Raw genomic sequence first — 16,833 nt, 5'->3', positions numbered from 1 at the left:
CTACTACTGACATTATTATCATAGTATATCATATACCACATACACTTTATACTAAATACATCCACACTGATATACTGTCATATCACTACTACTGACATTATTATCATAGTATATCATATACCATATACACTCTATACTAAATACATCCACACTGATATACTGTCATATCACTACTATTACCATTATTATCATAGTATATCATATACCATATACACTTTATACTAAATACATCCACACTGATATACTGTCATATCACTACTATTACCATTATTATCATAGTATATCATATACCATATACACTTTATACTGAATACATCCACACACTGATATACTGTCATATCACTACTACTACCATTATTACCATAGTATATCATATACCATATACACTCTATACTAAATACATCCAAACTGATATACTGTCATATCACTACTATTACCATTATTATCATAGTATATCATATACCATATACACTTTATACTAAATACATCCACACTGATATACTGTCATATCACTACTATTACCATTATTATCATAGTATATCATATACCATATACACTCTATACTAAATACATCCACACACTGATATACTGTCATATCACTACTACTACCATTATTACCATAGTATATCATATACCATATACACTCTATACTAAATACATCCACACTGATATACTGTCATATCACTACTATTACCATTATTACCATAGTATATCATATACCACATACACTATATACTAAATACATACCCACACTGATATACTGTCAAATCACTACTACTGACATTATTATCATAGTATATCATATACCATATACACTATATACTATACATCCCCACACTGATATATTGTCATATTGCTGCTACTTGCCCGGTTTTTCTAGTTTGTCTCGACCTGCGTTATTTTATAGGTCAGTGACAATGTCCACAGTGTATATAGTGAGATGACAATAAAGTGGACTATAGCAAGTATGTGAGTAAAACCCCCACAATGCACTTCATCAGAGTAACACAGCTTTATAAATATCCAGTCCTAAAGACCCAGTATTGCTGGAACATTAAGCAACAAACACAGTTCATAGTTGTCATCATAGCACTTATGTTTATTAACAATGCATTAACAATCACAATGCAAAGCAGCCAATCAGAGATCGGAAGTAGGACACCCCAGAATGAAGCAGGGTTTTTCCTCAAATGGTTATCTATCAGGGATGTTCACATCAGCAGAACATAACACAACATTCTAATCTAGAACCTGCAGGATGTTAAAAGGTGCGTCTCTGTAAACTGTAGTGGTACTACAGCCAGAAAAGAAAATCAAAATGAACTCAGTTCACACATCACATGCAGAGTTAGAACATATTACATCACTAAAGCCATGAAAACTGGAATGAGCTGAGTTCCTATAAACAATCATTAAAGACATTCAGTAAAGCACGTTTCTGTAACGTCATCGTCACATATCAGCAACTTGTGGTGACGTATGATTTCAATCAGATGATTTCTGATCCAACTGAAACAGATCCAGCAGGTCCTGCAGCGCAGCCTTAATGTTACTGCCGAACCGGTGGGAGTCCTGCACATACACAGAAAAGAAACGAATGTGATAGGATGGGGAGACTGTGTGTGTGTGTGTGTGGATTTGTAGTTTTGAAACTTACAGTCTCAGGGCTCGAGTGCTTCGATGAGATGTGAAAGTTGATTAGATTTTCACCCACAATCACGTACGCTACTCCATATCCGTCATCAGCCACCTGTTTCAAACCAGAAAAAGAAACAGTAATAACGCAGTCCGGCTGACGTGTGTCTGTAAAACCGGGCATGATTCTGTATGTTGTGTGTTGTGTGGTGTGTGTTACATCTCACCGGTCCAAAGCCCCCACCAGTGGTGACGTACTCAGGGTGTCTGACAAGGTCAAACAGCTCCACCTGCTGGAACGGCGTCTGACTGGTGGAGAGACGCCAAGGCTCTGATAGGACCTGGAAGAGAGATAAACTTCACATTTCACACTTAAAAAAAACGTGCAATGTGATTGTGCTGCAGTGTGATGCGAGACGAAATGGTGTTTAGAGCTTTAATCAGGCCTTAAAAGTTAGTCCTGAGCCGAACAAGCACGAACCAGACATTATTGTAAAAAAAAAAAAAAGTGAAGTGATTGTCACATGTGATACACAGCAGCACAGCACACGATGCACACAGTGAAATTTGTCCTCTGCATTTAACCCATCACCCTGAGTGAGCAGTGGGCAGCCATGACAAGCGCCCGGGGAGCAGTGTGTGGGGACGGTGCTTTGCTCAGTGGCACCTCAGTGGCACCTTGGCAGATCGGGAATCGAACCTGCAACCTTCTGATTACGGGGCCGCTTCCTTAACCGCTAGGCCACCACTGCCCCACCACTGTGGCAGCTCCAGTCTCCCTGGAGCAACTTAAGGTTAAGTGTCTTGCTCAGGGACACAATGGTAGTAAGTGGGATTCGAACCCGGGTCTTCTGGTTCATAGGCTGGTTCATAGGATGGCGGTCAACGTGACCGTACCAACATGCATACATTTATTAACACCATTTTTCATGGTCAAAGTTTTTTCCTCACCTCAGACATGTACAATCAGAATGTGATCGGCAGAAGCTAGCGTCCCTTTCACTGGCTCACTAGTTGAAACACTCAACTGGCCACTCATTTACCACACGAGTAAAATGGTAGAAATTAAACATAAAAAACACAATGCAACAATTAAACACCTTGGCAGCTCAGGATTCGAACATGACACCTTTCTTTCTGTACAGGTCCGTTTCCTCACCTGCTAGACCACCACTGGCCCAAAGTAATCTCATGTCATCATAAGGGGAAACGCCACCTCCCCCTTCTCGTGCTTTGTCCATCGCAATTACATCACAATTAATAACACTAATAATAAAGTTATTAACAAAACATTGGCTTTCTTCTCCTTAGTATTCGTAAGTGTGCAGAACCTTTTTTGATGCATGTTTGTTGCCATGAATTAAAAAGAGTAATCCAGTTGTCTTTCATGGTGGAATATTCTCCTCGGTCCACAAAGTAATCCATAACATGAGCTTCTCTCATATACAAAATATACAAGTAAAAACGAAGCACTTTGTCTTCAGTCTGTATGGTACCCTTTAGAGAACATTTAGACTAACTTTTAACTTTATTATAGTCTGACTTATGCAAGAAAAAACTACAACAACGTAAAATTCCTGGTTTGATGGGTACTTTTACTTGATCAGAATTTAAGCAAAGTAAAAATACTTTTACTTAAATACATTTTCAGTACTTTTTCTACCTTTGATTCTTAGTTAATACCAGATTCTTAGTTAATAATTTACAAGTCAATATTGCTTATAGAATGATACAATGAGATGTGGTGTGTTATGGGTGATGTGGTGTTACTGTGTGGTGCAGAGTGATGGGGTGTAATGCGGTGTGATGTGGCATGTTACAGTGTGATGTGGTATGGTCTGGTGTGATGTGATACGGTGTGGTGTATTATGGTGTGGTGTTTGGTGTAATTGTATGGTGTGGTGTGGTGGGATGTATTACGGTGTGATGTGTTGTAATTGTATGGTGTGGTGTATTGTGATTGTATATGTGTAGTGATGTAGTGTGGTACAGTGTGGTGTAATTGTATGATTTGATCTAGTGTGATTGTATGGTGTGATGTGATTTATTACGGTGTGGTGTGATGAGATTGTATGGTGTGATTGTTGGGGGCAGTGGTGGCCTAGCAGTTAAGGAAGTGGCCGCGTAATCAGAAGGTTGCCGATCCCGATCCACTAAGCTGCCACTGAGGTGCCACTGAGCACTGTGCCACTGTGGTGTGGTGTGATTGTATAATGTGTACTGATGATCGCTCCGCTGCACCTCCTGCAGAAAAGGTGATTCCACACCCAGGTACTTGGAGACGACGTAGAGACAGAAAAGGTGTCGGTCGATACCGCAGCCCGTCATGGCCAGCCGGTACATCTGCTGGTGCTTCTCTGCCGCCCGTCTCAGCAGCTGCAGCTTCTGCTCCCTCTAGGAAGACGAGGGGAAGAGTCGGTATTACTGGAGGAAGGACAGAGAGGGCATGGCGTCGGCACCACATGACCACACCCTCACCGGCTCGTTGTTGATGAAGGCGCGAACAAACGCACAGGACTCGGTGGTGCATGAGCGAACGGTCTCGGTTCGACCCTCCCGGAAAAGCCGAGTCATGGAGGCCTCATAGGTCAGACAGAACTGACCCTTATCCTGCAACATTCAGAGAGGAGTTCAGTTGTGTGTTTGTGTGTGAGTGAGTGTGCGTGTGTGTGAGTGTGTATGTGCGAGCAAGTGTGTGTGAGCGCGTGTGCGTGAGTGTGTTTGTGTGTGCGCGTGCGTGTGTCTGTGTGAGCGCGTATGTGTGAGTGACTGAGTGTGTGTATGCGTGTGTGTGTGTGTGTGAGCGCGTGTGCGTGAGTGTGTCTGTGTGTGAGTGTGTGTGTGAGTGAGTGAGCGCGTGTGAGTGAGCGAGTGTGTGTGTGTGTGTGTGTGCGTGCGAGCGCGTGTGCGTGAGTGTGTCTGTGTGTGAGTGTGTGTGTGAGTGAGCGCGTGTGAGTGAGCGAGTGTGTGTGTGCGAGCACGTGTGCGTGAGTGTGTCTGTGCGTGAGTGTGTGTGTGTGTGTGTGTGTGGTGTGTGTGAGTGTGTGTGTGTGTGTGTGTGCGTGTGCGTGCGAGCACGTGTGCGTGAGTGTGTCTGTGTGTGTGTGTGTGAGTGAGTGAGTGTGTGAGTGTGTGTGTGTGCGCATGTGTGTGTGTCTGCGCATGTGTGTGTGTGTGCGCATGTGTGTGTGAGTGTGTGTGTGAGTGTGCGTGCGCATGTGTGTGTGTGTCTGTGAGTGTGTGTGTGAGTGAGCGCGTGTGAGTGAGCGAGTGTGTGTGTGTGTGTGCGAGCACGTGCGCGTGAGTGTGTCTGTGCGTGAGTGTGTGTGTGTGTGTGTGTGTGTGTGTGCGTGCGAGCACGTGTGCGTGAGTGTGTCTGTGCGTGAGTGTGTGTGTGTGCGTGCGAGCACGTGTGCGTGAGTGTGTCTGTGCGTGAGTGTGTGTGTGTGTGTGTGTGTGAGTGTGTGTGTGTGTGTGCGTGCGAGCACGTGTGCGTGAGTGTGTCTGTGCGTGAGTGTGTCTGTGTGTGTGTGTGTGAGTGAGTGAGTGTGTGAGTGTGTCTGTGCGTGTGTGTGTGTGTCTGTGTGTGTGTGTGTGTGTGTGAGTGTGCGTGCGCATGTGTGTGTGTGTGTGTGTGTGTGTGAGTGTGTGTGTGTGTGCGCATGTGTGTGTGTGTGTGTGTGTGTGTGAGTGTGTGTGTGTGTGCGCATGTGTGTGTGAGTGTGTGTGTGTGTGCGTGCACCCTGTAGTGTGCCAGCTGCAGGGCGATCTGGATGAAGGCGTCTGGGCTGATCCGGCACTTCTTAATCAGTCCCTTCCCGAAGCTGCTGAACGGGATGATGTGCAGGTCGACATCATCAGCGAGGGCCTGCGCCACCGCCACAGAGTTCCGGATCATCGTCTGGCACTGAAACATCATGCCATCATGGACACCTTCAAACCTCTATGAGGAGTCACTAAACATTTATTTCTGTGTGTGTGTGTGTGTGTGTCTCTGACTTCTTCTGGTATACTCCACTGTAGTCGCACGGGGCCGGGCATGCTGGGATGCGAACGTCCCTTACAGTGGCCGTCATCGGTGTACCCAAGTTTTACAGGGTCCATAGACAAAACTTGCTGCAACACAACATGATACAGTTGTGTGAGCGCGGTTTACGGTTCTGTATGTGTGTGTGGTATGAGGTGTGTGTACCTCCCATAAGTGACTGATGATGGGTGCATCTGCCCAGCTGTGTTCTGCATTCAGTCCCATGGTTCCGTTCTTAAAGACGATCAGGTTGAAGGATTTATCAAACCACCTGTAGAAAGACAGGTCAGGTCCAACACACACACACACACACACACACACACACACACACACACACACACACAGGTGGCCAGTGCGAGGAGGGCCTGCTGTAGTACCTGTCGTAGCCCTTCCCATGCAGGAGGGACTTGCCATAGCGGTCCAGTGACTGGACTGGGTTCTCAGGGTCACGCTGCTCTGTGTCATCAAGGGTCACAAAGAAGGCGGCTTTTTCAACAGCATCCAGAGACTGGCGATTACGACCCTGGCGAAGATATGCTTCACGGGCACAGGCCCAGGGGACTCTGAGGGAGAACACACCACAATTCAAACACAGAGCAGTCCGATGACCTCTGACCCCAACCGTCGTACACACACCGGTCTCCAGCAGTTAAAGCGGCGAGCTGCTCCTCCCCATCTTGGGGCGGGGACTCGTCTGCGAGGATTCGCTCCATCTGCTGCTCGATCTCTCGCGGGTTCAGCAAGCGGCCATCATAGAACATCCCCACTTTAAAATAGCGCCCTCTGTGGTACACCACAATATGTCTGCTGTCTGTCATGTGCTGGATCGTGTCTGAGAGGGTGGAGAGGAGGGCGGGTCAAGAACATGAGCCTGACCAGCAGGCACAACATAAATACAGACTCCCTCAGCACTGAGACGTGATGGAAACACCTTTATTTCTCGTGGCCATGAGCCGGTCACGCCACATTTATAATTATAATGCTGCGTGACTGAGGTGTCAGGTCCACTCTTCTGTTTCTATCCAATACTTCAGTGAAATGCATTCTGGGATATTTAATCACAGAAGTCAATACCTGAATCATTCCTGATAAAATCGAATGATCTAGAAGCACAATCACATGACCTCCTTCTGACTGAACTTACAAACCTTTCCATTTCTTAACAAATTAAAATAGCATAACATTAACACCGACGCTGGAGTCATGTGGTGAAACGCACAATGCAACGCATGCACGGAGCAGCAAGCAGGACAAGCATCATGTCATGAATGGAGCAGCCAGATCAAGGCCACACCCACTGCTCATCTTCTGTACTTTCTGTGTGTGTGTGTGTGTGTGTGTGTGTGTGTGAGAATGACTCTACCTGTCTCTACCCCAGGGATGCGACTGGTGTTGAACATTCGCTCATACTGGGCTGAGCACAATGGAATTGTAAATTGAACCATTAGCTGGAAAGCAAAAGGAAAAAACAAATGAAGGAAAAAAAAAAAAAAAAAGAAGAAGAGGAGGGGCCTTCAGGGAAAATGGGCGGAGCTTCTGAGGGCTGCTAGGGACTCACTGTCCAGCCAATGGAAGACAAGGAAATAAAAATAAACAGACTACATCATGGCAATGGTCTGAACGCACAAGCAAGGGTCGTGTGTCACCTGTGCTGGGGTCACCGTCACACGTTTTTGTGTTTTGGCGGTCACGATGATTTAAAATGCTGATCACAGAAAGCGACCGGCTAGTGGGGACGAGCCACAACAGGTGACACAAGCTGTTTGGGAGCGGTATGGGATGATCATGGGGTGATCATGGGAACATGATCAGGCTGCTGCTGTTTCCACATGGTTGCCATGCCGGCGACCTCTTACCCCGCTCAGCGCCCGGGAGGCGTGAGGTATTAAACAAACGTTCCCACTGGGCGGAACAAAGTGGAACCGTGTTCCTCAGCGCAAAGAGCTGAGAACCAACAGAACAAGGGTTAATGACACACACACACACACACACACACTCTCAAACCAGCAGTATGGACTGTGTGTTAGACGGCGGGGCTCGATTCTGGACGCCGTGTACCGGTTTGATCTGGGCGCGGTCCAGCTTCCTGCGGTACAGCATGATGGCATGAATGGCGTTTCCCGCTCGAGCTGCTTGAAGACTGGTGGGGAAGCTGTAGATGAAGTCCTGAGGAGACGAGACGTAAACTGGAGATGAGGGTGAAGATGAAGAGGTCAGTGTGAGGGCAGTGTCTCTCTCACCATGGCATAGTAGTTACTGTTGACCATGATGGGTCCTCGGCTCCTCAGGTAGATGTACTCCTCCCACCAGTCGCTCACCTGCGTCAACACATGGCATCATTACAACATCTCACCATACTTCACAGTGTGAGATCTCAGCCCTGGACTGATGATCTACTGAACACCAGTGCTGAGATCTCACCATATACAACCACAGGCGACCCTGGAGAACTGATCTGGCTTCCTCACATAGTTTGAAGCCCACCACCACTTCAAGTACAGGTACCACTGCAGGCGCGGCCCGAGGTTCAACCTGAAGTCTTCAGCCAGACCCTCCATCCGCGTAAAATGTTCACCGTCCAGCAGGGGGCGCACTGATTCCAGGTACTGCACAGTGGGAGGAGAAGAAGCTGCTTCTGGGTGCTTTACGCGATTTGAGTGTAAAGTTCATACAACGTTCCTCTCACCCTACACACAGTGTCCTTCACCGAGGGGAGGGGCAGGTGTGGCAGGGCCGCCTGGAAGCTGTAGAGCTGTGGCGTCCTCACGCCAGAGAAGATCTTCACTAGCACCTGCAGGAGACATCGGCCAATGACTCGGACATGCCAACACGCCTGGAGGACACCCCACACTCACCAGCCACATGCGCGTTTTCCAGCTCACGGTGCCGTGTGGCGCATGCATCCAGTTGTGCCAAGAGAGGAGGTTCTTCAGGGTGCTCCTCATGATGAAGATGATGATGGCCCAGAGCCCTGTCCCCACCAGCATCCCACCAATCACACGCTGGTTCTCGACAGACACGTACCTGCTGTACATCATCAACACGCACAATCGCGATCTCTGCTGCAGTAAGACGTGGAAACCACAGAAAGCCACCTTGTACCTTCTTACCTGATGGGCAGGTAGGTGCCCACCTTGGAAAGGAGACCTAATGATGGGTCCACCTGAGCGTATTTTGCCCTGCCCAGGTACCCTCCCACCACCAGCAGCAGACCAGGGGCGCTGCCCGGGTACACGCCATTCATCACGCCATTCTGAGCCGCGGGAGCAGAGGACACGGTGTCAGGAAGATACAACGACCGTTCACCGCCACTCTTCTTCTTGACAAGAAGGTGACGTTTTTTTAACCATGATGGGTGATGTGCAATCAATCAGCAAGTAAAACGAAGAAGAAACTTTCCCACGAAATTTGAACAGGTCTACGGTTCTATAACAGGACATGTAAGACATGGGACACCTGTCTTCACAACTCACTTCCTGTCTGAAACGGCGGCGGCTGCTCTACCTTGAAGCGGATGAACCTCTTCTTCCAGGAGTGCAGGCCGGACAGGTAGACCTGACGTAACGCCTCGTGGCTCAACTGCAGGTCGATGCCATCTGGCGAGACGGTGAACTGGAACGCCACAGCCTGGTGGGCTTCAGCCATACTGACTGGAGCTGGTCACACACACACACACACACACACACACACACACACACACACACACACACACACGTCAACAACAACACCAGGCCTTGTTCTCCTGGTGTCAGGTATTACTGTCCAGAACACACACACACACACACACACACACACGTCAACAACAACACCAGGCCTTGTTCTCCTGGTGTCAGGTATTACTGACCAGAACACACACACACACACACACACACACACACGTCAACAACAACACCAGGCCTTGTTCTCCTGGTGTCAGGTATTACTGACCAGAACACACACTCACACACACACACACACACACACACACACACGTCAACAACAACACCAGGCCTTGTTCTCCTGGTGTCAGGTATTACTGACCAGAACACACACACACACACACACACACACACACACACACGTCAACAACAACACCAGGCCTTGTTCTCCTGGTGTCAGGTATTACTGACCAGAACACACACACACACACACACACACGTCAACAACAACACCAGGCCTTGTTCTCCTGGTGTCAGGTATTACTGACCAGAACACACACTCACACACACACACACACACACACACACACGTCAACAACAACACCAGGCCTTGTTCTCCTGGTGTCAGGTATTACTGTCCAGAACACACACACACACACACACACACACACGTCAACAACAACACCAGGCCTTGTTCTCCTGGTGTCAGGTATTACTGTCCAGAACACACACCACACACACACACACACACACGTCAACAACAACACCAGGCCTTGTTCTCCTGGTGTCAGGTATTACTGACCAGAACACACACACACACACACACACACACACACACGTCAACAACAACACCAGGCCTTGTTCTCCTGGTGTCAGGTATTACTGACCAGAACACACACTCACACACACACACACACACACACACACACACGTCAACAACAACACCAGGCCTTGTTCTCCTGGTGTCAGGTATTACTGACCAGAACACACACACACACACACACACACACACACACACGTCAACAACAACACCAGGCCTTGTTCTCCTGGTGTCAGGTATTACTGACCAGAACACACACACACACACACACACACGTCAACAACAACACCAGGCCTTGTTCTCCTGGTGTCAGGTATTACTGACCAGAACACACACTCACACACACACACACACACACACACACACACACGTCAACAACAACACCAGGCCTTGTTCTCCTGGTGTCAGGTATTACTGTCCAGAACACACACACACACACACACACACACGTCAACAACAACACCAGGCCTTGTTCTCCTGGTGTCAGGTATTACTGACCAGAACACACACACACACACACACACACACACACACACACGTCAACAACAACACCAGGCCTTGTTCTCCTGGTGTCAGGTATTACTGTCCAGAACACACACACACACACACACACACACGTCAACAACAACACCAGGCCTTGTTCTCCTGGTGTCAGGTATTACTGACCAGAACACACACACACACACACACACACACACACACGTCAACAACAACACCAGGCCTTGTTCTCCTGGTGTCAGGTATTACTGACCAGAACACACACTCACACACACACACACACACACACACACACACACGTCAACAACAACACCAGGCCTTGTTCTCCTGGTGTCAGGTATTACTGACCAGAACACACACACACACACACACACACACACACACACGTCAACAACAACACCAGGCCTTGTTCTCCTGGTGTCAGGTATTACTGACCAGAACACACACACACACACACACACACGTCAACAACAACACCAGGCCTTGTTCTCCTGGTGTCAGGTATTACTGACCAGAACACACACACACACACACACACGTCAACAACAACACCAGGCCTTGTTCTCCTGGTGTCAGGTATTACTGACCAGAACACACACTCACACACACACACACACACACACACACACACACGTCAACAACAACACCAGGCCTTGTTCTCCTGGTGTCAGGTATTACTGTCCAGAACACACACACACACACACACACACACACACACGTCAACAACAACACCAGGCCTTGTTCTCCTGGTGTCAGGTATTACTGACCAGAACACACACACACACACACACACACACACACACACACACACACACACGTCAACAACAACACCAGGCCTTGTTCTCCTGGTGTCAGGTATTACTGACCAGAACACACACTCACACACACACACACACACACACACACGTCAACAACAACACCAGGCCTTGTTCTCCTGGTGTCAGGTATTACTGACCAGAACACACACACACACACACACACACACACACACACGTCAACAACAACACCAGGCCTTGTTCTCCTGGTGTCAGGTATTACTGACCAGAACACACACTCACACACACACACACACACACACACACACACACGTCAACAACAACACCAGGCCTTGTTCTCCTGGTGTCAGGTATTACTGACCAGAACACACACACACACACACACACACACACACGTCAACAACAACACCAGGCCTTGTTCTCCTGGTGTCAGGTATTACTGACCAGAACACACACACACACACACACACACACGTCAACAACAACACCAGGCCTTGTTCTCCTGGTGTCAGGTATTACTGACCAGAACACACACACACACCACACACACACACACACACACACACACACACACACACACACACGTCAACAACAACACCAGGCCTTGTTCTCCTGGTGTCAGGTATTACTGACCAGAACACACACTCACACACACACACACACACACACACACGTCAACAACAACACCAGGCCTTGTTCTCCTGGTGTCAGGTATTACTGACCAGAACACACACACACACACACACACACACACACACGTCAACAACAACACCAGGCCTTGTTCTCCTGGTGTCAGGTATTACTGACCAGAACACACACACACACACACACACACACACACGTCAACAACAACACCAGGCCTTGTTCTCCTGGTGTCAGGTATTACTGACCAGAACACACACTCACACACACACACACACACACACACACACACACACACACACGTCAACAACAACACCAGGCCTTGTTCTCCTGGTGTCAGGTATTACTGACCAGAACACACACTCACACACACACACACACACACACACACACACGTCAACAACAACACCAGGCCTTGTTCTCCTGGTGTCAGGTATTACTGACCAGAACACACACACACACACACACACACACACACACACACACACACACACACGTCAACAACAACACCAGGCCTTGTTCTCCTGGTGTCAGGTATTACTGACCAGAACACACACACACACACACACACACACACGTCAACAACAACACCAGGCCTTGTTCTCCTGGTGTCAGGTATTACTGACCAGAACACACACTCACACACACACACACACACGTCAACAACAACACCAGGCCTTGTTCTCCTGGTGTCAGGTATTACTGACCAGAACACACACACACGCGTGCACACGTCAACAACAACACCAGGGCCCTGTTCTGCTGTCAGGTACTACTGACCAGAACACACAAACACACACACACACACACACACACATGCGTGCACACTTCAACAACAACACCAGGGCCCTGTTCTGCTGTCAGGTACTACTGACCAGAACCCACAACCTGCTTACACACACACACCTGCATTAAAAAAACAAGCAGCTCACATGTTACATCCTATAAGAAAGTAGGTGAAAGGTCACACTCAGGATGTACCAGGATGATGTAGATGTCTCTGTGTCTGGGTCGGACCCTCTCCTGCTCCAGCTGCTGGACGGAGGATGCGCGCGGATCGTCTAGGACACGCCCTCTGTAGACGTCACGCAAACACAGAGATTTATCAACATTTTCTATTTAAACCAGAAGCCTGTCAACAGGACACAAGGCTAGAGAAGATGAGACGAACCAGAACTTCCTACCCTGGGCGGGTCGGGACGGTCCTGCTGTTGGACGCGTCAGGTGACACCGGTATTCGAGTTAAGCGTGGAGAACAAACACAAATAAAGTCGACTTTAGAACCGGGAACAAATGACGCCGCCGATCAAAGCGCAGCGGAACACCGTGACGCCACGCCCACGTGTTTAGTCGTCCTCCAATCGTCGACGCTGTCACTGCGCATGCGTGGCTGAGTCTCCAGCGATCACGCCCCCTGCCGGTGTTGCCCGGTTGCTACGCTGCGCTTCGGTGAACAACCAATCAGAAGCCTCGTTGTTAGAGACCCGGAAGAGGCTTCCGCTTCACAGGTAACCTGACCAGCAGCGGATTAGCGTCGTCACATCTTCCAGACCCAGGTGGACGTGGTTCTGGACGTGGTTCTGGACGTGGTTCTGGAGCGAGCCTGACTACGCCTACGGTTCTTAATTAGATGAGGTGCTCTGGTACCCTGGAGCAGAACTGGACCATTCTGTGTCTGTTGTGAAGTAGTTTTTTTTTTTTTTTTTTTTTAACAGTCAGGAGCTTTGACGTGTGACTGTCACATTTGTCATCATGGCGGTGGCCGGTTCAAGTAAAACGTCGTGGAGGCTGCGTGAGTTCATCTCTCATTCTCACACTCATTCCCTCTCATTCTTACGGTTGTAAGTAGGTTGTGTGATGGTTTCTTGTTCTGCTGAAGAGGCGATGGACATCCGCCTTGGTTGTAAGTAGGTTGTGTGATGGTTTCTTGTTCTGCTGAAGAGGCGATGGACGTCCACCTCGGTTGTAAGGAGGTTGTGTGATGGTTTCTTGTTCTGCTGAAGAGGCGATGGACGTCCACCTCGGTTGTAAGGAGGTTGTGTGATGGTTTCTTGTTCTGCTGAAGAGGCGATGGACGTCCACCTCGGTTGTAAGGAGGTTGTGTGATGGTTTCTTGCTCTGCTATAGAGGTGATGGAAGCCCACCTCGGTTGTAAGGAGGTTGTGTGATGGTTTCTTGCTCTGCTATAGAGGTGATGGAAGCCCACCTCGGTTGTAAGGAGGTTGTGTGATGGTTTCTTGCTCTGCTGAAGAGGCGATGGACGTCCACCTCGGTTGTAAGGAGGTTGTGTGATGGTTTCTTGTTCTGCTGAAGAGGCGATGGACGTCCACCTCGGTTGTAAGGAGGTTGTGTGATGGTTTCTTGCTCTGCTATAGAGGTGATGGAAGCCCACCTCGGTTGTAAGGAGGTTGTGTGATGGTTTCTTGCTCTGCTATAGAGGTGATGGAAGCCCACCTCGGTTGTAAGGAGGTTGTGTGATGGTTTCTTGCTCTGCTGAAGAGGCGATGGACGTCCACCTCGGTTGTAAGGAGGTTGTGTGATGGTTTCTTGCTCTGCTGAAGAGGCGATGGACGTCCACCTCGGTTGTAAGGAGGTTGTGTGATGGTTTCTTGCTCTGCTATAGAGGTGATGGAAGCCCACCTCGGTTGTAAGGAGGTTGTGTGATGGTTTCTTGCTCTGCTATAGAGGTGATGGAAGCCCACCTCAGTAACGTGTCCTCGCTGGTCCTGGGAAAGTCATCTGGCCGCCTGCTGGCCACTGGTGGGGAGGACTGCAGAGTGAACATATGGACCGTCAGCAAAGCCAACTGTATCATGGTAACAGCAGCAGCGCAGCATCACACAACCCATCATAGACTGCAGTGCAGCTGAACAGGGAAGGGTCATGTGACCACGATTTGTTTTTGTGTGTGTGTCTGTCAGAGTCTGACCGGCCACTCAAGCCCAGTGGAGTGTGTCCAGTTCAGCACGTCGGAGGAGCAGGTCATCGCTGGTTCCCAGTCTGGCGCCCTGCGCGTCTGGGATCTGGAAGCAGCCAAAAGTAAAGAACCGGGGCAGAACACACAAACACACACATCCAGAGTTTATGAGTGAAAATATGTGTGTGTCTGTGTCTAGTTCTTCGGACTCTAATGGGACACAAGGCAAACATCTGCAGTCTGGACTTCCATCCATTTGGAGAGTATCTGGCGTCTGGGTCAATGGACACCAACATAAAGGTGTGTGTGTGTGTGTGTGTGTGTGTGTGTGTGTGTGTGTGTGTGTGTGTGTGTGTGTGAGAGAGACACAGAAGGGCTTTTAAAAGAACAGATGTGTGTTTTTGTCTCTTTTGTCTCTGCTAGCTGTGGGACGTGAGGAGGAAAGGGTGTGTTTTCAGGTACAAGGTAAGCGAAGACGGCGTGTGTATTTCAGGTGTGTATCCCATATTGTCTACAGTGTGTGTGTCTGTGTGTTTAGGGTCACAGTCAGGCTGTGCGTTGTCTAGCCTTCAGTCCAGATGGGAAGTGGCTCGCCTCAGCCAGTGACGACTGCAGCATAAAGGCAAGACACGTTTGGCTGTGTGTGTGTCTGTGTTTATATAGAGAAATGTATTTGAACCTGTTATTTATTTTGTGTAATGTCTGTTGTAAATGTGTGCCTGTGTGTAGTTGTGGGACCTGACTGCAGGTAAAATGATCACAGAGTTCACTTCACACACATCAGCCGTCAACATTGTTCAGTTTCACCCCAACGAGTATCTCCTGGCTTCTGGCAGTGCAGACAGGTAGGTGTGTGTGTGTGTGTGTGTGTGTGTGTGTGTGTAAGCAGGTTGTGGCACACTTGCACTAACACAAGCAGTTCAAAAGTTACATCCTATAACAAAGTAGATGACAAATGTCCCATGATTTGCAAATAAAATGAATGGCATCTGCAAATGAATCTTACGCAGACTATACGGTACAAATACTTACATTCGGGGCCTTTTATTCCGTCTCTGATTCGTACGCAAACAGCAGGTGGCGCCAGAGGGAACCAGCGTTCCATTCAGCATTCGAATTTTCTACCGAAGCTCAAGTCCATAAGGATCAACAGTGAACTATAATTAGGATGTGTAACATGAAATAATAATGTAATGTAACCATGTAAACTGCACAAGGGGGTTCTTTTAATCCAGACAGTTTAGGGAAAACATTATGTAATATACATTTTCTTACTAATGAGGGCATTAAATGTTCGTCGGGATTCCAGCAGAAACTGACCGCAAGGAAACGTTTCACACAGCGTTTATTTCACACCAACGCTGGTGCCGTGTGGTCAGCAATCACAATTACAAAATGCATTACATATTTGTACAGCACGGTCTTCATAAGTTTCATTTGCAGATGCCATTCTTTTTATTTGCAGATCTTGGTACATTTGTGGAAAGTTATGGCGAGCATGTGTGTGTGTGTGTGTGTCCGTTGTGTTTTAAACGAGCGTGACGTGTGTGTCGGTTGTGTTTTAAACGAGCGTGACGAGCGTGTGTGAGTGTGTGTGTGTGTGTTGGTTGTGTTTTAAACGAGCATGACGTGTGTGTGTGTGTGTGTGAGTGTGTGTGTGTGTGTGTGTGTCGGTTGTGTTTTAAACGAGCGTGACGAGTGTGTGTGTGTGTGTGTCTGTTGTGTTTTAAACGAGCATGACGTGTGTGTGTGTGTGTGTGTGTGTGTGTCCGTTGTGTTTTAAACGAGCATGACGTGTGTGAGTGTGTGTGTGTGTGTCCGTTGTGTTTTAAACGAGCATGACGTGTGTGTGTGTGTGTGTGTGTGTCCGTGTGTCCGTT

The 16,833-nt window shown here is 48.3% G+C and overlaps 2 protein-coding genes across 6 annotated transcripts; one reads left to right on the top strand and one right to left on the bottom strand.

The window, feature by feature from the left end:
* Window positions 1-1,075: 1,075 nt before the first annotated feature.
* LOC114783408 (carnitine O-palmitoyltransferase 1, liver isoform-like) lies at window positions 1,076-13,387 on the bottom strand. Of its 4 annotated transcripts, none has more exons than XM_028968887.1 (20): window positions 13,208-13,387; window positions 12,969-13,111; window positions 9,167-9,318; window positions 8,773-8,915; window positions 8,518-8,689; window positions 8,349-8,453; window positions 8,131-8,268; window positions 7,903-7,980; window positions 7,721-7,828; window positions 7,519-7,606; window positions 6,299-6,494; window positions 6,040-6,225; window positions 5,828-5,933; window positions 5,635-5,751; window positions 5,378-5,542; window positions 4,114-4,245; window positions 3,877-4,029; window positions 1,863-1,976; window positions 1,658-1,750; window positions 1,076-1,572 (listed from the first exon to the last, which is right to left on the bottom strand). In XM_028968887.1, the coding sequence occupies exons 3-20, from the start codon at window positions 9,305-9,307 to the stop codon at window positions 1,486-1,488; spliced, it is 2,322 nt and encodes a 773-aa protein (XP_028824720.1). In that variant the 5' UTR covers window positions 9,308-9,318; window positions 12,969-13,111; window positions 13,208-13,387; the 3' UTR covers window positions 1,076-1,485. The 4 variants fall into 4 exon arrangements, with proteins under 4 accessions (XP_028824720.1, XP_028824719.1, XP_028824722.1 ...); XM_028968886.1 differs by having other exon boundaries at window positions 13,018-13,111; window positions 13,208-13,386; XM_028968889.1 differs by lacking the exon at window positions 7,519-7,606 and adding an exon at window positions 7,026-7,110 and having other exon boundaries at window positions 13,018-13,111; window positions 13,208-13,386.
* Window positions 13,388-13,562: 175 nt separating this feature from the next.
* On the top strand, window positions 13,563-16,548 carry katnb1 (katanin p80 (WD repeat containing) subunit B 1). 2 transcript variants are annotated; one of them, XM_028968910.1, is made up of 8 exons: window positions 13,563-13,654; window positions 13,752-13,828; window positions 14,722-14,852; window positions 14,958-15,075; window positions 15,153-15,253; window positions 15,377-15,418; window positions 15,492-15,575; window positions 15,683-16,548. In XM_028968910.1, the coding sequence occupies exons 2-8, from the start codon at window positions 13,789-13,791 to the stop codon at window positions 15,800-15,802; spliced, it is 636 nt and encodes a 211-aa protein (XP_028824743.1). In that variant the 5' UTR covers window positions 13,563-13,654; window positions 13,752-13,788; the 3' UTR covers window positions 15,803-16,548. The 2 variants fall into 2 exon arrangements, with proteins under 2 accessions (XP_028824743.1, XP_028824745.1); XM_028968912.1 differs by lacking the exons at window positions 13,563-13,654; window positions 13,752-13,828 and adding an exon at window positions 14,172-14,475 and having other exon boundaries at window positions 14,724-14,852.
* The last annotated feature ends 285 nt before the right edge of the window (window positions 16,549-16,833 follow it).

This window comes from Denticeps clupeoides, unplaced genomic scaffold (assembly GCF_900700375.1).
Source record: "Denticeps clupeoides unplaced genomic scaffold, fDenClu1.1, whole genome shotgun sequence".
NCBI classification, from domain to species: Eukaryota; Metazoa; Chordata; class Actinopteri; order Clupeiformes; family Denticipitidae; genus Denticeps; species Denticeps clupeoides.
Note: the sequence above shows the minus strand (reverse complement) of the source record. Positions and strands in the feature narration are given on the sequence as shown.